Source organism: Dermochelys coriacea, chromosome 10 (assembly GCF_009764565.3).
Source record: "Dermochelys coriacea isolate rDerCor1 chromosome 10, rDerCor1.pri.v4, whole genome shotgun sequence".
Lineage (NCBI taxonomy): Eukaryota > Metazoa > Chordata > Testudines > Dermochelyidae > Dermochelys > Dermochelys coriacea.
The window spans coordinates 37080088-37106357 of record NC_050077.1 but is presented as its reverse complement, the minus strand read 5'-3'; the positions used below and the strand labels follow the sequence as shown (position 1 = coordinate 37106357).

The 26270-nt window shown below is 44.9% G+C and overlaps 1 protein-coding gene across 3 annotated transcripts in view; it reads right to left on the bottom strand.

The window, feature by feature from the left end:
* The window catches only part of LOC119862993 (ankyrin repeat and fibronectin type-III domain-containing protein 1-like), a 617559-nt gene that overhangs the window by 159645 nt on the left and 431644 nt on the right, over positions 1 to 26270 (bottom strand). For 2 of the 3 annotated variants that reach the window (XM_043493659.1, XM_038420625.2), the window contains one exon: positions 4718 to 4758. In XM_043493659.1, coding sequence (XP_043349594.1) covers positions 4718 to 4758 — 41 coding nt within the window. Of the gene's footprint in view, positions 1 to 4717; positions 4759 to 6478; positions 6781 to 26270 lie in introns of those variants that run through there. The other variant, XM_038420633.2, reaches the window with a different exon arrangement.

The window sequence follows — 26270 nt, the reverse complement described above, 5'->3', positions numbered from 1 at the left end:
GTGGCAGTCCGTGTCCCGCGGCGGCAATTCAGCGCCAGCTCCGCTGCTCTTCTTGCTGCGGTGGCTTTTGGGGGTAGCTCCGCTGCTCTTCCGGGCACGGCGGCAATTTGGCGGTGACTGCTTGGGGTGGCAAAATTGGTACAGCCACCCCTGGTCAGAGATGCTTAGTTTTGCAGATCTCAAACTGTGGATTTGTGTCTCCACAGGTAACATGCTTGTTAACAGCAAAAATGTTTTAAAATAAATAAATGACATATTGAGGTGAGAAATAACAGACCTCAACCCTGTTGTGCCCCTGCAAATTTGTGTACACAAAGTCAATCCCTTACCTCTCTCTAAAAGTGCAAAGTTTCAAAAAGTTCAATGAATTGAAGATTGTTGGGGGCAGAATAGATCTAGACAAGGAGAAGAAGTCTGGAGATAAATGTGAGAAGGGAGGGACAGGCAATGGAAACAAAAGTGAAACTGTTTGAGCAGCATATTCCAGAAGGCTTGAGATCTTTCTGTGTGTAGCCTTCATTGATTTGAGATCTACCATACCATTGTCTCACTAGAAAGGAAAACCTATGATGGCAGAAGGCTGTAAAAGAGACCCAGTTTGGGAATATTTTAATTAAATAACGAAATACTCCTCCACTTGTGGGTAAGACAGGCATGTGTGCAAAATTCAAACAGTGCAACAAAGAAATGCAAGGCCTGGTTGCCCAGATGAAACAACATCATGAGAAGTGTTCCTTCTCAGGAGGAAGCTGCGCTGAAGATGATGAAAGGAACATGTCTGAATATGCACGATCTTCAGGTTGGTAAACTTTTTTATTTCATACTTTTTTCTTAAGCACTGCCTGTCTTCCTTCTGGACTATTCTTGAATTCTCATGTTTGAGCAAAAAATAGCTGTTACTTTATGGTACTATCATTTCAGATGCAGTTGTGATAAAAAATAAATAGCTAAAATAGGCAGATCTTCCTTTTACAATTTCACCTTTAAAGTAGATCTGAGTGTCAGTGAATGCAATGAGTAATACTAAATGAGCTGTATGGTAATAATAATTAAATAACTACATTGACTTATTTTGTTTAGGAGAATCCATCCTCAACATACAGGATTCTGAAGACTATCCACCTTCAAGATCACCATCATTTTCTATAGTTTCAGAGTTATCCGCCAATGATAGTGTTTTAGTCACATCATGTATGTCACATAGCCACAGTATATCATCTGTAGCAAAAGAAAAAAAAACCTCCATCATCCAGAAACAACCATAGATAAGTTTGAGATAAGAACCAGCAGATTACAAAAAGAGGTAATTGATGAAAAAATTGCTCGATTTATTTATGCAACAAACTCTCCTTTCCGTATGATTGAGAACCCACACTTCTTTAACATGGTTCAGCCTTTAAGACCAGGATACAGTCTACCCCACAGAGCAGATGTCACAGGCAAATTGCTGGATAAAGTGTATGAAAGAGAAATTGAGCAGTGTGCAAAAGGTCTAGAGGATAAAATTTTTAACCTGAGTCTTGATGGGTGGAGAAATGTCCACAACGATCCTATTGTACATGCTTGTGTGACAAGAGAAGAAGGGAATGTCTTCCTTACAGAAACAATTGATACATCAGGAAATGCACACACAGCAGAATACTTACAAGACATAGCAGTAAAAGCTAAAACAAACTGTGAAAAAAAATTCAAATGTCTAGTACGCAGCTTGGTCACAGACAATGCTGCAAATGTATCCAAGATTAGAACAAATTATTTAGAAGAGAGTGAAGAGAGTCCAAAGCTAATAACACACGGTCGCAGTCCTCATTTGATTCACCTCCTAGCCAAAGACTTCAGTGTTCCAGAAATAAAGGCTAATGTTGTTGAAATGGCAAAATACTTCTGTAACCACCACTTTGCAGCAGCTGCTCAGAAAAAAGTGGGAAGAACCAAGCTAACTCTCCCACAGGACATGCGATGGAACTCAGTATTTGACTGTTTTGAGCACTATATGAAGAACTGGCCTAATCTGATGACAGTTTGTGAACAAAATCATGAAAAAATAGATGGCACTGTCACAGCCAAAGTTCTCAACATGGGGCTTAAGAGAAAGGTTGAACACATGCTGAGTGCCCTGAAGCCTATTTCTGTAGCCTTGAACAAAATGCAGGGAAATAATTGTTTTATTGCTGACGCTGTTGAAATTTGGAAGGAACTGAGTGAGATCTTCAAAAGAGAAATATGCAATGACAAAGATAAATTACAAGCTTTAAAAAATTGAATGGAACAATCAATATCTCCATCTCATTTTCTTGCACATATTCTCAATATTCGGTACCAGGGTCAAACCTTAACTGCTGAAGAAGAGGAGTTGGCTATGACATGGACATCCAGCAATCATTCCTCCATAATGCCAACTATAATAAACTTCAGAACTAAGGGTGAACCATTCAAGAAATATATGTTTGCTGATGATGTTTTAAAGAAAGTCACACCAGTGAACTGGTGGAAGTCACTTAAGCACTTGGATTCAGAGACTTTTGAAGTGATAATCTCACTTTTAACAGCAATAGCTTCTTCTGCCAGTGTAGAAAGAATATTTTCTTTCTTTGGACTAATTCATTCCAAATTGAGAAATTGTTTGTGACCTGAAAAAGCAGGAAAGCTTGTTTTTCTTTTCCAGATTATGAACAAACAGGAAATTGAAGGTGAAGACGACTGAGTTAGCTGCAGAAACCAATATTTTAAGTTTCTCATGTTGACCTGGCTGTCACAGTCGATTTAATTTTTGTGGTTTTTTAAAAATATTTCATTTAACTATTTTAGTTAAAAACAATTTTAACAAAAACAAGCCTGATTTTAAAAAACTTGAATGTTTAACTACATTAAAAAAATTGCATGCTTGTTTTGTTAAAATATTATATTTTTGCTGTTGAAGAAAAAAATCCAGAATACATAATGTTGTTGTTTTAGTTAAATAAAACAATTTAAATGTCTGTCTGGTGATGTTCTCCTTCTAATACAGCATGAAAATCCTCCAAATATTAATGATTAACCTGTTGAATTGGAAATAGTTCACCTCCCAGTGACTTCATAAATATCTGCTTCAATTATCTTTGGTAAATTAAATAACCAAACAATCATTCATTTTCTGATATAGCTATAAAACTAATGTGAAAAGTTTTCAAAATAAATCACTTTAAAAATGTATAGTGTGTACCTTCTAAAAATAAAATCTATATCTATCTGAATTGTGAAGAATATGTATTAAGGTTATAACAACCAACAAGAATGCACTTTTATGTAGAAATCCATGATTAAATCGAGTCTTTCTGACTAGTGATTTAAATCATGGTTTAAATCAATTTGATTTATATCAAATACACACTGATTGCAAACAATGCTTGCTGCTAGACATGCCATGATGAAGTCTGAAATTCTACTAGTACTCCAAAGACATCTATTCTGATGCTAAGAGTAATCAGACAAGGCAGTGACAGAGGCTGTTGTCTTGTGCTCACCACACATTTTGTACACAGTGCTGAAAAGGAGCCTTCTGGAGATGCTCTTTAGAAAGTAACCAGGAGAAATAAATAGCAGAACAACTCTATTTTTAAAGACATTTCTCCCCAGTCCCATCCCCTTGAAGGAGAAAATTCCAGCGCTGTTACCAAAAGTTACAGCTCACTTCCATAGCTTCCGTCACCAGAAATACCTCAACACTCTGTTTTTGCAGATTGAAAAAGCTCAGAAGGTTATGAAAAAGGCCAGAGCAGTGATGACAACAGACTATACACGCACTAATAAACGCTCGACATCACAGTGCTGCAGGGCCACAGGAATGGCTCCCTTCCAGTCAGAACTGGATGCTGTAAGTACCTCTCCAGTTTTTAAGAGAAGTCGCTCTTATTGAAAGATCACATTGGCAAGGCTGCATTTCAAACAGGAAGCCTTCACATTCTGCAGCTCTGTAGGTACCTTTCTCTAACGAAAGGCCTTGAATGGTTGGTGTAACAACCCAAATTCTGCAGAGATGGGGGCTTCGGTTGTATTTCAGTCAGGGGCCCAGAGTTTGAAAATGGTTTAAGGGCTTTATTCACTCTGTCTAGTAGGAATGGCCATGCTGGATCAGAGCAACGGTCCATGTAGACAGGGAATGCGCTGTTCTGCCAACTGCCTTCCCTGTTGCTGGTCTGGTGGTATATTAGGAGAGCCTTTGTCTGTGACTACTGATACCGTGGCTCCAAAGAGCCCTCTTTCCCCATTTTGCCATCACAGGTGTATCAGATGGAATAAGAGGGAAGCATTTGTGTCAAAATACTGGCAGTGAAAAACTGGCTCCAAGACCAGCCAGTTATAACTTACAGCACCAGATTTTCCAGACCAACCACACTGTGTTCAGTACAATTCCAGAGCAAGGAGTAGCAAAGGTGGGAAAGACTATCTTTGCAACCCCCTCCTCCAAAGACAGCTAGACACCAGCCAGGTCCCTGATACCAGGCAGAGCAGCCTTGATTCTTCCTGACCTCATCTGGGGATTTGCATATGCCCTGAAGCAAAGCGACTGACAGCCCTTGCAGTGTTGTCCTAGCAAGGGTAATTGCAGAAGCTATTTTTATCCATTGACATGGCTAATCTTAGTGAGATACAGTGTTTCTCTCAATAATACATTTCAACTGAATTTCCACTCAGGTGCATGCACTCTCTCTCAAACACACAGGCCACTGGCACTTACTTTGGTTGGTAAAAGTCCTTCTTGTCCGCCGACCCAAGGCTCTGTAAGACAAAAACAGACATGTTTCTTTAAGCCCCTTTCATTCATCTGCCTGCCAGGAACACCTACCCCATGCAGAGAGAGCAACAGAAAGCATTCATGTGTGCATGTAGGAATGGGAATAGCACATGGAGCCTTTCACCCCCACAGGCTGGGTTCAAATCCAACTTCCGCCATGAGCCACTGAAAATCATGGATGCCTAATGGCTTTCTCAGTGGCCTGTGTGAAGTGAATGGGTGGCAGGAGTCGCCACCGGCAGCTACATTCACTGCCTCCCCTGCAGGCAATCTCAGTGGAGACCAAGGACTGAATAGGTCATGCAGACACAACGATCCTCTCTTTCCTAGATGCCAGGTTACAAGCACTGTGGGGGGACAGCTTGCACTGCCATTGCCTCAATAGTATCAGGCCTGGGGATAAACAGGAGGCTGTGATGCCCCTGGCTGAAGTGGCAACATTTCTCAGGACACTCAACAAGCATGTTGTGCAGAAGGGTTGGAGGGGTTCACAAGCTCTGTATTCAGATAAGCAGAAATGCCACCAGGCCCATGGTTCGCAGTTACAGTTTGACTCAGTGTGCATCCTAATCTCTCTCAGTCCCTATCTGGCCACCTCACCCTGCACCTGAGCACATCGTGAACTGGTTACTGGATTTTACCCTGTCAGGCAAGGAAGTGCTATTGTCCCCAGGCTACAAAAGGGGAAGTATGGCACAGATTAACTGATCGACTTGCTCAAGGTTACACAAGGTTTCAGGTCTCCCAAGTCCCAGTCTCAACCACTCAGTACATCACACTAGATGAACTGTGTCAAACTCCAAGCATGCATCCACAAATGCCAGTAGAAGAGATGATCTGACATACAGAGAGATTCCCATGTGTTATTGTTTTCCAAGTGTAGATGGTTTAATGTGGTGTCATCAACAACACCATTATTAAAAGTTTGACAAAATCTCAAACCACCTGCTCTGAGACAGTCTAAGGACTTTGTATTTTCCAAAGCGTGTCCCACACCATTTCAGTCTTTCAGAAGGAAAATACCACAGGATGGATTTCCAAAGGGGCTTGGATTTTCACACATGCAAAACCTGCTCTGGCAAAGGTAGTGTGTTTTGGCATGCATTCAGTGAGCTTCTGTGAATTCCTGTTTGCATGTGGGAGAGAGCGTATGAAAGTGTGTGGGAGAGAGGGTGTGCCAGGGGCATGCAGGTGTGTAAGAGGGGTGGGCAACAGGGTGTGTGTGACAGGTGTGGAAGTGTCTGAGAGAAAGGGCACATGTAGATGTGCGCATGAGAGGAGGTATGGTTATGTGTATGGTGACTCTGTACACAATGTACATGTTCATATATCAGCTGACCTTTCCTGGCTACCCCAGCAGCTGATTCTGGGGGGAAATACGTTCAGAGAAATCACTCTTGGCCCCTAGAGAAAGGAACCAGAGAGATGTCACCCAAGTCCTAGGCAGGTGAGGAGAGCCCCACACCCTCAGCTCTCCTCTACTCTGGGACCCATTCCTGACAGACAAGACCTCAGGGCTGCAAACTAACTGGGGGCAAGTGATTGCCCCATGTGAGATATAAAGGGAGAAGGGCACACTTAGCAAAAGCCAGACCTCATGCACTTCTGGGGAGTAGCTAGGGCCAGACAAGGTGCTGCCAGCAGCACTTCCACCAGCAAATGGACATGGAAGGGAGGGAGAGAGGGGAACCAGCAGAGCCATACCTAGTAAGCAGACAATTTCAGCAGCTACAGTTCTCGCCTTCAGGCTGCGCTGGGGCAAGGGAGAGACAGCAAGACAGACAGACAGACCAAACCTTAGCTTCAGCAAGCCCTGCCCATCGTCCCAGTGCTAAGAACCCTCTTTTCCTCTTTGTACTGCCTGGTCTTTGCTCTCGCTGCTTGTTTTCTTATTGTCCAACCTTCCCTCCTCTCCCCTTTCAATCTTCCTCCTTGCAGAGTTGAAGATGAGGATGGTTTAGCGGGGACGATACAGCCCCCAGCTCCGGCAGCGGAGTAGGAGAGGATGTGTGTGCATGCGAGGAGCAGGCTTGAACTCTGGAGCTGGTGTTGTACTTTTACACTATGGTTGCCAGGCAATAGCTAAGGCTAACTTCAAAACAGTGAGAAGCAACCAGGCAGAATACTAATCAATGGAGCAGTAATCACCGCCCCCACTGAATTCACAACACCAGCCTCCTCGCCTCAAGGGGACCCACTGGTTGTTTGCACTATTTATTTGAAAAGCAAGTGGCTACACTTCATTGAGAATTTCTAATCCTTTCAGTGCCTGTCCAAGCACACTGGGTAGGAAGCAATATGCATCCAGCCCCTTATAGGTGGGATGTAATACGGCCCTATTTCCAGAAGGCTTTCACTCAAAACTTACAGAATCATAGAATCATAAAAGATTAGGATTGAAAGAGACCTCAGGAGCTCATCTAAATACTAATGGAAACTGTGTGATCATGGGAGACTTTAACTTCCCAGATATAGACTGGAGGACCAGTGCTAGTAATAATAATAGGGCTCAGATTTTCCTAGATGCGATAGCTGATAGATTCCTTCATCAAGTAGTTGCTGAACCGACTAGAGGGGATGCCATTTTAGATTTAATTTTGGTGAGTAGCGAGGACCTCATAGAAGAAATGGTTGTAGGGGACAATCTTGGCTCAAGTGATCATGAGCTAATTCAGCTCAAACTAAATGGAAGGATTAACAAAAATAAATCTGCAACTAGGGTTTTTGATTTCAAAAGGGCTGACTTTCAAAAATTAAGGAAATTAGTTAGGGAAGTGGATTGGACTGAAGAACTTATGGATCTAAAAGTAGAGGAGGCCTGGGATTACTTTAAATCAAAACTGCAGAAGCTATCGGAAGCCTGTATCCCAAGAAAGGGGAAAAAATTTATAGGAAGGAGTTGTAGACCAAGCTGGATGAGCAAGCATCTTAGAGAGGTGATTATGAAGAAGCAGAAAGCACACAGGGAGTGGAAGATGGGAGGGATCAGCAAGGAAAGCTACCTAATTGAGGTCAGAAGATGTAGGGATAAAGTGAGAGAGGCTAAAAGTCGAGTAGAGTTGGACCTTGCAAAGGGAATTAAAACCAATAGTAAAAGATTCTATAGCCATATAAATAAGAAGAAAACTAAGAAGGAAGAAGTGGGGCCGCTTAACACTGAGGATGGAGCGGAGGTTAAAGATAATGTAGGCATGGCCCAATATCTAAACAAATACTTTGCCTCAGTCTTTAATAAGGCTAAAGAGGATCTTGGGGATAATGGTAGCATGACAAATGGGAAGGAGGATATAGAGGTAGATATTACCATATGAGAGGTAGAAGCGAAACTGAAACAGCTTAATGGGACTAAATCGGGGGGCCCAGATAATCTTCATCCAAGAATATTAAAGGAATTGGCACCTGAAATTGCAAGCCCATTAGCAAGAATTTTTAATGAATCTGTAAACTCAGGAATAGTACCGAATGATTGGAGAATTGCTAATATAGTTCCTATTTTTAAGAAAGGAAAAAAAAGTGATCCGGGTAACTACAGGCCAGTTAGTTTGACATCTGTAGTATGCAAGGTCCTGGAAAAAATTTTGAAGGAGAAATTAGTTAAGGACATTGAAGTCAATGGTAAATGGGACAAATACAACATGGTTTTACAAAAGGTAGATCGTGCCAAACCAATCTAATCTCCTTTTTTGAAAAAGTAACAGATTTTTTAGATAAAGGAAATGCAGTGGATCTAATTTACCTAGATTTCAGTAAGGCATTTGATACCGTGCCACATGGGAATTATTAGTTAAATTGGAGAAGATGGGGATCAATATGAACATCAGAAGGTGGATAAGGAATTGGTTAAAGGGGAGACTGCAACGGGTCCTACTGAAAGGCGAACTGTCAGGTTGGAGGGAGGTTACCAGTGGAGTTTCTCAGGGATCGGTTTTGGGACCAATCTTATTTAATCTTTTTGTTACTGACCTTGGCACAAAAAGTGGGAGTGTGCTAATAAAGTTTGCAGATGATACAAAGCTGGGAGGTATTGCCAATTCAGAGAAGGATCGGGATATTATACAGGAGGATCTGGATGACCTTGTAAACTGGAGTAATAGTAATAGGATGAAATTTAATAGTGAGAAGTGTAAGGTTATGCATTTAGGGATTAATAACAAGAATTTTAGTTATAAGTTGGGGATGCATCAATTAGAAGTAACGGAAGAGGAGAAGGACCTTGGAGTATTGGTTGATCATAGGATGACTATGAGCTGCCAATGTGATATGGCTGTGAAAAAAGCTAATGCGGTTTTGGGATGCATCAGGAGAGGCATTTCCAGTAGGGATAAGGAGGTTTTAGTACCGTTATACAAGGCACTGGTGAGACCTCACCTAGAATACTGTGTGCAGTTCTGGTCTCCCATGTTTAAAAAGGATGAATTCAAACTGGAGCAGGTACAGAGAAGGGCTACTAGGATGATCCGAGGAATGGAAAACTTGTCTTATGAAAGGAGACTTAAGGAGCTTGGCTTGTTTAGAATCATAGAATCATAGAATCATAGAATATCAGGGTTGGAAGGGACCCCAGAAGGTCATCTAGTCCAACCCCCTGCTCAAAGCAGGACCAAGTCCCAGTTAAATCATCCCAGCCAGGGCTTTGTCAAGCCTGACCTTAAAAACCTCTAAGGAAGGAGATTCTACCACCTCCCTAGGTAACGCATTCCAGTGTTTCACCACCCTCTTAGTGAAAAAGTTTTTCCTAATATCCAATCTAAACCTCCCCCATTGCAACTTGAGACCATTACTCCTCGTTCTGTCATCTGCTACCATTGAGAACAGTCTAGAGCCATCCTCTTTGAAACCCCCTTTCAGGTAGTTGAAAGCAGCTATCAAATCCCCCCTCATTCTTCTCTTCTGCAGACTAAACAATCCCAGCTCCCTCAGCCTCTCCTCATAAGTCATGTGCTCTAGACCCCTAATCATTTTTGTTGCCCTTCGCTGTACTCTTTCCAATTTATCCACATCCTTCTTGTAGTGTGGGGCCCAAAACTGGACACAGTACTCCAGATGAGGCCTCACCAGTGTCGAATAGAGGGGAACGATCACGTCCCTCGATCTGCTCGCTATGCCCCTACTTATACATCCCAAAATGCCATTGGCCTTCTTGGCAACAAGGGCACACTGCTGACTCATATCCAGCTTCTCGTCCACTGTCACCCCTAGGTCCTTTTCCGCAGAACTGCTGCCGAGCCATTCGGTCCCTAGTCTGTAGCGGTGCATTGGATTCTTCCATCCTAAGTGCAGGACCCTGCACTTATCCTTATTGAACCTCATTAGATTTCTTTTGGCCCAATCCTCCAATTTGTCTAGGTCCTTCTGTATCCTATCCCTCCCCTCCAGCGTATCTACCACTCCTCCCAGTTTAGTATCATCCGCAAATTTGCTGAGAGTGCAATCCACACCATCCTCCAGATCATTTATGAAGATATTGAACAAAACGGGCCCCAGGACCGACCCCTGGGGCACTCCACTTGACACCGGCTGCCAACTAGACATGGAGCCATTGATCACTACCCGTTGAGCCCGACAATCTAGCCAGCTTTCTACCCACCTTATAGTGCATTCATCCAGCCCATACTTCCTTAACTTGCTGACAAGAATGCTGTGGGAGACCGTGTCAAAAGCTTTGCTAAAGTCAAGAAACAATACATCCACTGCTTTCCCTTCATCCACAGAACCAGTAATCTCATCATAAAAGGCGATTAGATTAGTCAGGCATGACCTTCCCTTGGTGAATCCATGCTGACTGTTCCTGATCACTTTCCTCTCCTCTAAGTGCTTCAGGATTGATTCTTTGAGGACCTGCTCCATGATTTTTCCAGGGACTGAGGTGAGGCTGACCGGCCTGTAGTTCCCAGGATCCTCCTTCTTCCCTTTTTTAAAGATGGGCACTACATTAGCCTTTTTCCAGTCATCCGGGACTTCCCCCGTTCGCCACGAGTTTTCAAAGATAATGGCCAAGGGCTCTGCAATCACAGCCGCCAATTCCTTCAGCACTCTCGGATGCAATTCGTCCGGCCCCATGGACTTGTGCACGTCCAGCTTTTCTAAATAGTCCCTAACCACCTCTATCTCTACAGAGGGCTGGCCATCTCTTCCCCGTTTTGTGTTGCCCAGCACAGCAGTCTGGGAGCTGACCTTGTTAGTGAAAACAGAGGCAAAAAAAGCATTGAGTACATTAGCTTTTCCACATCCTCTGTCACTAGCTTGCCTCCCTCATTCAGTAAGGGGCCCACACTTTCCTTGGCTTTCTTCTGGTTGCCAACATACCTGAAGAAACCCTTCTTGTTACTCTTGACATCTCTTGCTAGCTGCAGCTCCAGGTGCGATTTGGCCCTCCTGATATCTTTCCTACATGCCCGAGCAATATTTTTATACTCTTCCCTGGTCATATGTCCAACCTTCCACTTCTTGTAAGCTTCTTTTTTGTGTTTAAGATCCGCTAGGATTTCACCATTAAGCCAAGCTGGTCGCCTGCCATATTTACTATTCTTTCGACTCATCGGGATGGTTTGTCCCTGTAACCTCAACAGGGATTCCTTGAAATACAGCCAGCTCTCCTGGACTCCCTTCCCTTTCATGTTAGTCCCCCAGGGGATCCTGGCCATCTGTTCCCTGAGGGAGTCAAAGTCTGCTTTCCTGAAGTCCAGGGTCCGTATCCTGCTGCTTACCTTTCTTCCCTGCGTCAGGATCCTGAACTCAACCAACTCATGGTCACTGCCTCCCAGATTCCCATCCACTTTTGCTTCCCCCACTAATTCTACCTGGTTTGTGAGCAGCAGGTCAAGAAAAGCGCTCCCCCTAGTTGGCTCCCCTAGCACTTGCACCAGGAAATTGTCCCCTACGCTTTCCAAAAACTTCCTGGATTGTCTATGCACCGCTGTATTGCTCTCCCAGCAGATATCAGGAAAATTAAAGTCACCCATGAGAATCAGGGCATGCGATCTAGTAGCTTCCGTGAGTTGCCGGAAGAAAGCCTCATCCACCTCATCCCCCTGGTCCGGTGGTCTATAGCAGACTCCCACCGTGACATCACTCTTGTTGCACACACTTCTAAACTTAATCCAGAGACACTCAGGTTTTTCCACAGTTTCGTACCGGAGCTCTGAGCAGTCATACTGCTCCCTTACATACAGTGCTACTCCCCCACCTTTTCTGCCCTGCCTGTCCTTCCTGAACAGTTTATAACCATCCATGACTGTACTCCAGTCATGTGAGTTATCCCACCAAGTCTCTGTTATTCCAATCACGTCATAATTCCTTGACATCACCAGGACCTCCAGTTCTCCCTGCTTGTTTCCAAGGCTTTGTGCATTTGTATATAAGCACTTGAGATAACCTGTTGATCGCCCCTCATTCCCAGTATGAGGCAGGAGCCCTCCCCTCACAGACATTCCTGCCTGTGCTTCCTCCCGGTATCCCGCTTTCCCACTTACCTCAGGGCTTTGGTCTCCTTCCCCCGGTGAACCTAGTTTAAAGCCCTCCTCACTAGGTTAGCCAGCCTGCTGGCAAAGATGTTCTTCCCTCTCTTCGTAAGATGGAGCCCGTCTCTGCCCAGCACTCCTCCTTCATGGAACACCATCCCATGGTCAAAGAATCCAAAGCCTTCTCTCCGACACCACCTGCGTAGCCATTCGTTGACCTCCACGATTCGACGGTCCCTACCCAGGCCTTTTCCTTCCACGGGGAGGATGGACGAGAACACCACTTGCGCCTCCAACTCCTTTATCCTTCTTCCCAGAGCCACGTAGTCCGCAGTGATCCGCTCAAGGTCATTCTTGGCAGTATCATTGGTGCCCACGTGGAGAAGCAGGAAGGGGTAGCGATCCGAGGGCTTGATGAGTCTCGGCAGTCTCTCCGTCACATCACGAATCTTAGCCCCTGGCAAGCAGCAGACTTCTCGGTTTTCCCGGTCAGGGCGGCAGATAGATGACTCAGTCCCCCGGAGGAGAGAGTCCCCGACCACCACCACCCGCCTTCTCCTCTTGGGAGTGGTGGTCGTGGAACCCCCAACCTCAGGACATCGCATCTCATGCCTCCCAACCAGCGGAGTCTCCTTCTGCTTTCTCCCCCCAGACATATCATCTGGTCCACTCTCCGCATTGGAGATTTTAGCCTAACTAAAAGAAGGATGAGGGGAGATATGATTGCTCTCTATAAATATATCAGAGGGATAAATATAGGAGAGGGAGAGGAATTATTTAAGCTCAGCACCAATGTGGACACAAGAACAAATGGGTATAAACTGGCCACCAGGAAGTTTAGACTTGAAATCAGACGAAGGTTTTTAACCATCAGAGGAGTGAAGTTTTGGAATAACCTTCCAAGGGAAGCAGTGGGGGCAAAAGATCTATCTGGTTTTAAGATTCTACTCGATAAGTTTATGGAGGAGATGGTATGATGGGATAATGGGATTTTGGTAAGTAATTGATCTTTAAATATTCAGGGTAAATAGGCCAAATCCCCTGAGATGAGATATTAGATGGATGGGATCTGATTTACTATAGAAAACTCTTTCCTGGGTATCTGGCTGGTGAATCTTGCCCATGTGCTCAGGGTTTGGCTGATTGCCATGTTTGGGGTCGGGAGGGAGTTTTCCTCCAGGGCAGATTGGAGAGGCCCTGGAGGTTTTTTTGCCTTCCTTTGTAGCATGGGGCATGGTTGACTGGAGGGAGGCTTCTCTGCTCCCTCGAAGTTTTGAACCATGATTTGAGGACTTCAATAGCTCAGACATAGGTGAGGTTTTTCATAGGAGTGGGTGGGTGACATTCTGTGGCCTGCGCTGTGCAGGAGGTCGGACTAGATGATCAGAGTGGTCCCTTCTGACCTTAGTATCTATGAATCTATGAATCTAGTCCAACCCCTGTTCAAAGCAGGACCAACCCCAACTAAATCATCCCAGCCAGGTTTTTGTCAAGTTGTGTCTTAAAAACCTCTAAGGATGGAGATTCCACCACCTCCCTAGGTAACCTATTCCAGTGCTTCACCAGCTCCCTAGTGAAATAGTGTTTCCTAATATCCAACCTAGACCTCCCCCACTGCAACTTGAGACCATTGCTCCTTGTTCTGTTATCTCCCACCACTGAGAACAGCCAAGCTTCATCCTCTTTAGAGCCCCTCCCCCTTCAGGTAGTTGAAGGCTCATTCTTCTCTTCTGCAGACTAAACAAGCCCAGTTCCCTCAGCTTCTCCTCGTAAGTCATGTGCCCCAGCCCCCTAACCATTTTCGTTGAACTCCGCTGGACTCTCTCCAATTTGTCCACATCCCTTCTATAGTGGAGGGACCAACACTGGACACAATACTCCAGGTGTGGCCTCACCAATGCCGAATAGAGGGGAATAATCACTTCCCTCAATCTGCTGGCAATGCTCCTACTAATACAGCCCAATGTGCCGTTGGCCTTCTTGGCAACAAGGGCACACTGCTGACTCATATCCAGCTTCTCGTCCACTGTAATCCCCAGGTCCTTTTCTGCAGAACTGCCGCTTAGCCAGTCGGTCGCCAGCGTGTAGCGGTGCATGGGATTCTTCCTTCTTAAGTGCAGGAATCTGCCCTTGTCCTTGTTGAACCTCATCAGATTTCTTTTGGCCCAGTCCTCCAATTTGTCTAGGTCACTCTGTATCCTATCCCTACCCTCCAGCATATCTACTCTCCCTCCAGCTTAGTGTCATCTGCGAACTTGCTGAGGGTGCAATCATCCCATCATCCAGATCATTAATAAAGATGTTGAACAAATCCGGCCCCAGCACTGACTCTTGGGGCACTCCGCTTGATACCGGCTGCCAACTAAACATCGAGCAGTTGATCACTACCCGTTGAGCACGACAATCTATCCAACTTTCTATCCACCTTATATTCCATTCATCCAATCCATACTTTTTTAAGTTGCTGGCAAGAATATTGTAGAAGACCTTATCAGACCGTATCAGAAGCTTTGCTAAAGTCCAGATATATCACATCCACCGCTTTCCCCATATCCACGGAGCCAGTTATCTCATCACAGAAGGCAATCAGGTTGGTCAGGTATGACTTGCCCTTGGTGAATCCATGTTGACTGTTCCTGATCACCTTCCTTTCCTCCAAGTGCTTCAAAATGGTTTCCTTGAGGACCTGCTCCATGATTTTTCCAGAGACTCAGGTGAGGCTGACCCGTCTGTAGTACCCCGGGATTTCCTTCTTCCATTTTTTAAAGATGGATACTATATTGGCCTTTTTCCAATTGTCCAGAACCTCCCCCAATCTCCATGAGTTTTCAAAGATAATGGCCAATGGCTCTGCAATCACATCAGCCAATTCCCTCAGCATTCTTGGATGCATTAGATCTGGACCCATGGACTTGTGTATGTCCAGCTTTTCTAAATAGCCCTTATCCTGTTCTTTCACCACTGAGGGCTGCTCACCTCCTCCCCATACTGTGTTGCCCAGGACAGAAGTGTGGGAGCTGACCTTGTCTGTGAGGACTGAGGCAAAAAAAGAATTGAGTACTTCAGCTTTTTCCACATCATCTGTCACAAGGTTGCCTCCCCCATTCATTAAGGGTCCCACACTTTCCCTGACCTTTTTCTTGTTGCTAACATACCTGTAGAAACCCTTCTTGTTACTCTTCACATTCCTTGCTAGCTGCAACTCCAGTTGTATTTTGGCCTTCCTGATTACACCCCTGAATGCTTGAGCAGTACTTTTATACTCCTCCCTAGTTATCTGTCCAAGTTTCCATTTCTTGTAAGTTTCCTTTTTGTGTTTAAACTCACCGAAGATTTTTCTGTCATGCCAGACTGGTCATCTGCCATATTTGCTATTCTTTCTGCACGTCGGGATGGTTTGTTTCTGCGCCCTCAATAAGGCTTCTTTCAAATACAGCCAGCTCTCCTGGACTCCTTTCCCCCTCATATTAGCCACCCAGAGGATCCTGCCGATCAGATCCCTAACAGAGTTAAGTCTGCTTTTCTGAAGTCCAGGGTCCGTATTTTGCTACTCTCCTTTCTTCCTTTTGTGACAATCCTAAACTCAACCATCTCATGGTCACTGCTGCCCAGGTTGCCACCAACTTCTACTTCCCCTACCAATTGTTTCCTGTTTGTGAGCAGCAGGTCAAGAGGGAAAACGGCCCCTGGTTGGTTCCTCCAGTAGTTGCACCAGGAAATTGTCCCCAACACTCTCCAAAAACTTCCTGGATTGTCTGTGCACTGCTGCATTGCTCTCCCAGCAGATGTCAGGGTGATTGAAGTCCCCCATTAGAACCAGGGCCTGTGTTCTGGAAACTACAGTTAATTGTCAGAAGAAAGCCTCACCTACCTCATCCTCCTTGTCTAGTGGTCTATAGCACACGCCCACCACAACATTGCTCTCGGTTCTAAACTTTTGACCTCGAAGACTCTCAACAGGCTTTTCTCCAGTTTCACACTGGAGCTCTGAGCAATCATACTGCTCTCTTACATACAATGCAACTCCTCCAGCTTTCCTCCCCTCCCTGTCCTTCCTGAACAATTTATAGCCATCCATGACAGTGTTGCAGTCATGTGAGCTACCCCACCAAGTCTCTGTTATTCCAATCACATCATAGTTCTTTGACTGTGCCAGGACTTCCAGTTCTTCCTTCTTGTTTCACAGGCTTCTTGCGTTCGTGTACAGGCACCTAAGATAACTAGCCAATTACCCTTCTTTCTCAGTATGAATCAGGAGGCCCCCTGTTGCACCCTCCTCCTTGTGTTTCCTCCTGGTATCCCACTTCCCCACTTACCTCAGGGCTTAAGTCACCGTCCCCCGGAGAACCTAGGTTAAAACCCTTCTCACAAGGTTAGCAAGCCTGCCTGTGAAGGTTCTCTTCGTTAGGTGGATCCCATTTCTTCCTAGCAATCCTTCTTCCTGGAACAACATCCTAAGAATTCAAAGCCCTCTCTCCAACACCACCTGCGTAACCATGCATTTACCTCCACAGTTCAACGGTCCCTACCTGGGCCTTTTTCTTCAACAGGGAGGATGGACGAGAACATGACTTGCACGTCAAACTCCTTTATCCTTCTTCCCAGAGCCACGTAGTCTGCAGTGACCTGCTCAAGGTCATTCTTGGCAGTATCATTGGTACCCACATGGAGAAGTAAGAAAGGGTAGCGATCCGAGGGCTTGACCAGTCTCGGCAGACATTCTGTCACATCGTAAATTCTAGCTCACACTTCTCGAGTCTCTCACTCTGGTCGACTCTGTCCCCCTTAGGAGGGAGTCCCCGTGCACCACCACCTCTCTCCTCCTCATGGGAGTGGAGGTCGTGGAATCCCCATCCCTAGGACAATGCATCCCAGGCCTTCCAGTTGATAGGCTCTCCTTCTGATCCCCTCCTTCAGATCCCTTCCAAATCATTCTCTGCAGTAGTACCTGTGCAGAGAGCCTGAAAACGGTTTCTTACCTCTATCTGCATAGTGGGTACCTGGGTTCTCCTCATTCTTGTCTGGACATGGAGCCGCACAATGTTCATCTGCAATCAGTCTGAAATCCCCTCTTGGAGGTGTGCTCTTTACCGCTCTGCTCTCAGGGAGGCCTCTCCTCACTTTGCATATGTTTGGAAAGCACCTGCTTCTAAACCCATTGCTACGGCTATGAGCACCCTAGAAATACCTAGTAATAAATCATTCTTCTGGAGCAGTGACCTCAGACAGAAAGTCTGAACCAGTCACATGAGGCAGCTCCCAGGAATTGCTCTGGAACCACATGTGGAAAGACAAACAATATATAACTACCCGGTCAACCATTCTGGGGCACTGTGGGAGGTGGGGTTGTTCTGTAGTGCCCCCTTCAGGGCCACGCATGGTACTGCAGGTGCTCCCCACCTGAGTCTGCAACCTCTGGCTGCCAGCTTGGGGCAGGGTAGCCTGTGCCGTAAGTTTGGTGTCAGCCTCTGAACAATCAAGTAACTAAACAGCAACTCCTGCTTCCACTGTCTGTGCCTTGAAACAAAGAGGAAATAAAACAACCTACAAATGCAACAACTTAGCTGTAGCATGTAGGACCAGGCCCTGGCTTCTGGGTTAGCTCTGAGGCACTCCTCCTCTGTTCCAGTGTCACCCAGCTCTGCCCCTAAGCAAACACAGGCAAACCTCCGTAACTGGCCTACTGGTTCTTGATTGATCAGAATGTCCTCCTGGCCCTGTTGGGGGATCGTCTTGTTGGTCACCCAGCTGAGAGGATTTTCCTTGGATGGGAAATGTCAGGGCACGGATGACTCCAGTGGAGACAGGGAAGGCCTGACTGACCCCCTCAGATGTTATTAGTTACCTATTGGTACAGAAGTAGTCACATATAGGCAAATAGCCCATTTAACCAATACTGGAAGAATATACCACATGTGACAGAGGTTAGTCACGCTGCTTAGTGCACAGCTGGAAGGTGCTCAGCTTCTACAGTGAAAAGAGTGGCTACACTGAACATTACACAGTACAATACCACTGTGATCCGGGCAGTCAAAGCAGCAGCAGTCCAAAGCCCAAGAACTCTGTGTACTGTATTTCCTGAAATCAGCCTTCGGTGCTAGAAGCACATCTTACGCCTTCTAATGGAGAACCTAGTTTTCACCAGTCTTCATTTGTAACCTTGTTTTACTAATCAGCACCCTGCAGAACTCATTCTCCTTCTCAACAGCCCTTCCTACCAGCTTTTACTTGCAAATCCTGTTCTTCACTCAAAAAGGCCTTCTCCTAGCAAGACCGCTTCACCTTCCCAATGGTTATCACTGGAAGACGGCCTCTTTCAAGAGCACTCCTACCTTACCCAACATCAGCCACAGTCATATCCCACTTCAACGGCTACATGGTCTTCTGCCATGGATCGCACCCCCTTGCAGTAAGAGAAACACATTCAGAGTGAGCACCAAGTTTTCACTTGTCCCCATGAAATACTCCCATTACTTCTTCAAATGATCATATCATAGGGACCTCACAACACCTCTAGAAAGCACTTTTGGACATGCTTAATCCACGATAAGGGGTTCAATCCAATTCCCTGCAAAGTCAATGGAAAGACTCTTATTGCCTTTACTGGGAATAGGTCTGGGCCTTACAAGTCCAGCTGTCTTTTAGGTAACAGAGCCTCACTAACAGTTCTTTGGAATAGCAGTTCTTCCTAGTACATTAATAAATAGTAACAACAACAGTAATAGTACTATCACCTATACAGCACTTTCACTTTTTTCAAAATGCTGCACACACGCTAGCTCAATACATTTCTTGTAGAAGACAGCTATATCTGAAAGAGCTACTTTGCCCACTTATAGGAAACTGGGAATTTCTGATCTCTTGAGTGTGTCTAATCTCTCCTTCGAAGGGAGCTGATTTTTCTGAAATGAAGATTCATGGGTCCCGTTTCTGCCTGATTTAAAATTCACCTTCCACAAGAAAAATAAGGATAAAGAAGTTTTGAAAATCAAGGAAAAAGGTGCACCTTGTAAATTTAGTTACTGATAAAAAGTAAGTAAGGTAATATTTGCAAAAGCCAGAATATGTACAGATCAATGAGTCTAGATGATTTACACCTCAGGACGTTAAGGGAATCAGTTAACATTAGCTTATCAAACAACTACTTCTGAAGACTACTGGGGGCAGTACTGGGTAGCTGGAGAAAAACAAATGAGGGACTAATCTTAAAAAGAGGCATGATCCTGCTAACTATTATCCAGAAAATCTATCTACAATCCCTAGTGAAAGAATAGCACAAATAATAAGAAAACATTCTAGGAATGTGGTCCAGTGAATCGGACCTGGACAAGGAACCAGGATTCCCAGCTCTGCCATTGGCCTGTTGGGTAACCCTAAGGAAATAATTTCCCCTCTCCGTGCCTCAGTTTCTCCATCTTTAAAATGGGGATAACAACACTAAGCTTCCTTTGTGAAGCTCTTAGAAATCTATAGATGAAAGTGCTTTATAGGAGTGAAGTAACACTATTGTTATTATTTACCTACAAGACAATGGAACCAGGAGCAATAAAAAGTTGGGATGACAAAGAATAAATCTCGACAGACAAACTTGATTTCATTTTTTCACAGAAAAACACTAATGGTTGAAGGGGGCAGAGGAGATAGACTGGTCATATATTTGGATTGTAGAAAAGTTTTTAATATGATGCTCACGGAATGTTACCAGCACACTTAATTCAGATCGTCTTGAGTACAGATGCTGCCAAATGGGGTGAAATTTGCCATAAGGAGTATAATGGCCATGTACTGAGTCAGTGGAAGGTAGAATGAAAGAGGGAAAAAGAGGGAAAATTTAGTCAAGAAAAATATCCTGATGCTGAGATTTATTAGCATTTGGAAGAGTCTTCAGAGTGGAGGGGATTTTTAAAATTGCTCAGGATTTTTAAAAGCTGTCTAGATAAAGCACTAAGCAACATGCAGAAGGGACAATTCCTGCCCTCACAGGGAGATGGTCTAGTTCAGTGCTTCTCAAGCTATTTGATGTGGGGGACTGGCAATTTTTTTCCCCAATGTGCGCACAGACCGGCAGCCGATGGCTCGCGGACCGGCACCGGTCTGTGGACCACCACTTTGAGAGGCACTGGTCTAGTTGATTCATGTCTAAATTCTGTGACACCCAACCTGTGCCTGATGACTGAAGCAGGCAAAGAAGCTCCCTGGAATGAAACCTCTAAGGTTTGACACTTAATTCTCTGGTGATAGGAAAGGTTCATATCCTTAAGGTGGGCATGAAATGACCTGGGATTTAGAGCCTACATATATATCTCTCATTATATTACTGGGCTGTCTGCTTTCTTGTTTCTATGAAGACTGGTGTAAAATCACAGCCCGGTGCTGCAGAGGGGTGATACTGGAGGAAGCACATTGCCTCTCCTAAAATATCTGTAGAAGCCACTGAGGTTCTGGCTGACCTGTTGTTCCTGCAAAGCAAGCTGGAACCCAGGAGAGAAGGAAACAAGGAATGGAGGGTGATGACTGAGTTAAATCAACAGCGCCCTGATCCAAGCCCCACCTCACGGTTCCTCATCACTCTGGATGAGTCACCTGGAGCACAGCCTTGCGCATTTCTCCTTGTTTGCTCATTTCATTGATGACTCAGGGTTTAGGAAGCACACTCTAAATCCCCTAATGAAATAATGGAGAGGAGTCAGTTTTATCATGCTGGGTGTATTTTTAAACGTACATTTTTAGATGATGCTCAAGTCTGTCTCTAAAGCTCATCAGCCTCAAGAGATAGGGAAGAGAAGTCCTCGCTTTACAGAAACATTTCAGCATGATGGAAGGGGCCACTTGAGACAGAGGAACAGCAGCCCAGCCCATCTACCAATCCCCCCAGCATGGAACAGGGAGAGTGAATGTGACAGAGTTGGGGGTGGACGTGCTGCTGCCAGAGACATTGCACATGCTCCATCTCCTTGTACCCCAGCAGGACAATGCAGGTGGTGAGGCTGTGCTGTTACAGGTGCTCTCCATAACCTGGCCACAATCCATCTCCCAGTTCTCCAATAAGATGCTCGGAACACCGTGCTGTTGGAAGGCCCATCCTTCATAATGTGGATCTATTCTATCTTCCAACCCTAGACAGCTCTCTGCCTCCTCCTCAGCCTTACAGATCACCTTGGTGAACAGCTTACCTAAAATCAATGAAGCAGCGAAGGAGGAGACTAAGGCCTGGTCTACACACAGTTTTTGCACCAGTATAACCATGGTGTTAGGGGAGTAATTGTTTACCAATATAGTTATATTGGTATAACCCCAGGTGTAGTTATACTGCTATCAAGACCCCAGTATCGCTTATTCTCCTTCCCATACAGGAATAGCTATATCGGCAAAAGCACCTTTATACCTAGTACAATTGCATCCTTATTAGGGGATTGTATGGCTTTCAATATACCGTACCAACTAGGGGATTGTATGGCTTTCAATATACAGTACCAACATAGTTAAAGAGGTACAACTTTCTAGTGTAGGCAAGACATACAGTGACGGCAGGGGAAAGCTGGTTCCAAATGTGACCGACTGCAGCACAGACAGCTTTGGTGTTCCTATCCTGATGTGACTGTGGAAGGTAAAAGAGTTGATTTTTCTCCTGACCCACAGCATCCATGATTTGTTGCATAAAGAACATCTCTGTTACACTTTCAATGCCTGGTTCCACCCCTAAAGTTAAGGAGCAAGAGGTCACCCAAGAGATCTTCCAGAGAAACGAAAGAAAACTGGACTCACCATTTCTGATATTTCTAAGCTAAAACAACAAGAACTAAAATATTCAGGCTTCTTTTTTATTTTCCAGAAAAGAGCAATAGCAAGGGCACAAACTCAACTTTTCAAAATCCTTTTAATCCCACTGCAGCTTTGATGCCATCCAGACCAGCTACGCAACACACAGGAGCATTCAGAGCTGGCAAACTACTGAGTACCACCAACCCCCTTGCCCAGTAAGATCATCAATAACAAAAGAACATACATAATCCTAAATCAAGGAAATTGTCTTTTTCTCATTTTCCTGAAGCCGTTTTGTGTGACTGACACATAAGCTGCTGTTGCTAAACCCCCTTCTTGCTGCATCCCACCCTGTTTTGTAGAGTACATGGTGGAGAGAGGACTATACCCCAAGTTTTAAGACCGAACTTTTTAAAAATATATCTCAGAAAGCCTTTGCCAGGATTGGGCACATTAATTAAAGGATGTGCTGGACCAATTCACCTCACTTGTACCTGATGAGAATCAGTGCAATGTGTTGCACAGATGAAAAAGCAAAACTTTTCAACGATAGCTCTGAATTCCAAAATTAAGCACAGCTGGAAAGAAGATCTACAAGAGTTTCAAAACATATTGCATGTCCAGGGCCGAAGCAAAGGCTAGGCTGGTTTTTACTTTGTTTTTTGAAGACTTGCTTCAAGGCAAACTGCAGATACCATAGACATCAAATTAATTGTGCTTTTCACTCAACTAAAGGCTACCATGTGCAGCCTCAGCTATCTTCTTCTGGGCAGTGGACTCAGTAGGAGAATAAACTATTAATGAGCCTCAGGAAGCTTTGTACAATTTAGAAACTGCACCAAAATAATCCCCAAAAGACAAGCAGCTGCTGCAGGTGACAGTTTTCTAAGTCATTCCATTAAAAATTGGCCCAGTAACTCATAGGGTAGTCATTGTTTGTATAAACACAGAGGAAAGAGAAAGAAAGGGATGTTACTTTTCCAAGCTTCCAGAGGATCTCACAAGAGACTATTTTGGGCCAATCTCAAAAAACAAACAAACCCAACAACACTGAGTTATAAAACTGTCATCTACCCCTTGCCTCCTTGAGGGATTTCTCTCCCATCTAGAGCTGTCACCCATTCTCCTGTGTCTGCTTAGGACTCAACACTAAGAGCTTTATCCTAAGACATGCTGGACCCCTTTGACTCTCACTGACTTCAACAGCTGCAAAGGGTGCCCAGCCCACTGGAAGGATAAGACCCTAGGAACTGAGATATTTATGTCCTGTAAGCCCTTGGCATCTCCCCCATGAACACTGGCAGTCTGTATTTAAAGTACATCTGCAATGCACTGCATCAGGAGTCGATGCCTGACTTTCCTAAGGGCAATCAAACCCCCATGCCTCAGGGTGAAAACTGATGGTTTGCAGGGCTTAAAAAGGAATTTCCCCTCATTTGGCCCATTTCAGGCACAGCACTTGGAAGGTTTTTAGCCCTCCTCTGACCAGGGAGGGATGGATCCTTGAGCAACATGGACCCACACATTACACACCCTCCTCTCACATGCTTAACCCTTTATGGGTCAGGCACAGCTCAGAGATTAAAGGACTGTAGCATTCCCACTATGCTCACACCTCACTTTACAGAGAGCCAAGCTTTGTTTCACTAGCTCTGCAGCTCCTAGTCCCAGCTCACTTCTTCTCCTCTCCATCCCAGCCATGCCTCCTCGCTACCCTCATTGGGAGAAGGGCTGGACAGCATGCTCCTGCACCACTGTATCTGGCTGGCTCCCTAAGGCCAGCTGCTAAATTAATGTGGCTCGCCTGCCATTGCTCAGGGTAACCCTGCATGTGGACATCCTCTCACTGTTGCTGTGCCTCTCTTAGGCCTTGTGGACCTAACGGTTAATAAGACTCTACCTCTGAAGCAAAGACTATTGGCTGCTGTAGGAACTGGGAAACCAGGCTAGATGAGCCAATAATCCCTTCCGATGAAGCAAATCTTCGACCAGTTCATACCCGAGTGTTTACTGAAATCCCACTGCACCACCTTTGGGAGTCAGTTCTGTCCCTGGAAAGAATCTGTGATCTGTTCTGTGCCTTGCAGCCTTCTATCTCCCAGGCCATCCCTCATGGAACTGCAGGCCTTTGCTCAGGTGTCAGAAGAGCACTACATAAGTATAGCCAACATTTTCCAGCACAGGGGCCTAAAATAGGGCAGTTGAGGCCCAAAAGCAGAGGCTTGATTTTAAAAGGTGCCAAGTACTCGAGCTCCCACTGAGTTCAGAGGGGACTTGTGTGTGCTCAGCATTGTGTGTTACACTGAAGAAGCTCCTGTAGTCCCGGTGCCAGACATACACCCATGTGACTCCACTTGCTTTCTCCTTCAGTGAAAAGATCATGAGAGGCGATGGATGAGCCACCAGGCATATGGCACAGCCACAGAATGATGCCAACGCTCTTAACATTTTCATTCTTCAATGCTTAGCTCAACCCAGCACGGCTCCGAGAGAGGATCTCACATTTGCCTGTGAATACTGACTGATGTTGCACATGGGTGGGTGTGCATGTGTTAGTATTTCCCTAACTGGTCTCTGCTGCAAGATGAAATGTGTTTTGAAAATTGAGAAAAATCCCTTTATCCATTTCTGAATTTTGGGAATCATGGCAACAAGTTTGTAACTTAGCCTGGAGATTGTGTTCAATAAGAATTAGGGCATTTGCTAGGCTTCCCATTATGGAAAAGTCCTATAAGAATGTAATAGAGAATTATACCCCTGCTGTAGAATCCTGTAGGTTGGTCAAAGAATCACTGGAATGAACATCTCTCAATATAACAGTCTACAGGACTGTAGAGCAATTTCTATGGAATCCTATTAGTTTCACTCCCATTCGGTTCTGTAGTACGTATCCAAAAAGGGTCAAAAAGAGTGGATTTTATTAATGAACCTGTGGATATCTACAAATTGTATAGTGAACAAAGCAGACTCCTCTATGTGGCTCCCCTTTAAAGACCTCAGCACATGTATTCCATCATTTAAATAAACAAGTCTCTAATTTCATCTGGCTTTCAAACCACCAAGACTCACCATCAGAATGATGGACTGAGGCTCCCCAGTATACCATATGGCCTGAGGGATGTGGCCAGGTGGTGTCCAGATATATAGCCCATTCTGGCTTGGGACTGAAAGGGATGTAACTTTATCCTGGCAGGACATTCAAGCTATCCCCTTCTCAACCTTCCCAATGTCCCCCTCAGTTCCTTGCAGGTCACCCTACATGAAGGGACGAATTTACTAAAATCTAACCTGACCATCCTCCCCAAAATTCCCTTTATGGAACAATCCACATCTGAGAAGCAGAAGGAAAAGCTGTAGTAACATTCTGTGGGAATCAGGGAACATCAGATGCATTTCAAACTTGCCCGAAAATAAATCCAACATTTTTCTCCTCCATCAAAACCAGAACCTGCCATTAAAGCTATGCTCAGATGCCTTCTTGACCCCACCACCTCACTACAGGAGGAATGTACCCACAAAGCAAGTGGATACCCACACTTTGCTGGCTCAGATTACCGATGGCTGAATGTTGCTACCGATCATTCATCCTCCCTCGTGGCCAGGACCAAAAGCAATTTTAGAACTTGGACTCTCTGGGGGGTGAAGCTTCGAAGTGAATCTGCTGCCATGTGAAATGCCCTTCATCTTTTCCCATCTTCTTGACTACAATTCTGAAGGTTGTGGGTTTGAGTTTCACCTGATCTCACACTGAAAGGTCATCCAGCTACAAAATGGGTATCTGACCCATCCAGTTAGGGCAATCAGAAGTGATGTTGGCCTCACCACTCCCTTGTATAGTGGCGGCAATGAAACAGGTGCCTAACTGTGTCAGCCTGATGAGCTCAGGGGAAATTTTTTTAAAAAGAATAAAACCAACTCTCTCTAGACGCATTAGCCTGATTTGTACTGTTAGTCCTGAGAGAGAGTGCAAAACACTTTCATGCCACAAAAGTCCCTTTACAGTTCTCAATGCCCAGGGTGGTGGGTCTTCACCTCATGGTTCCCCATTCCACCATTCTGCCTCTTTTTCATTCCTTTCAACTTCTTACAATCTTTGCATCTCTGATTCTTCCACCTCCTTAGTTTTCATTGGCCTATGGTGACAGAAGTGTGTGGCATAGAGCCACCATACTGCCACTATGCCATCTAAGGATGTGCCTCAAAACCAGGGTATCTGTCCTATTGTGTTCAGCTTCTTTGTGTACAACTTGTCCAATTGGCTCTTATGGGACATC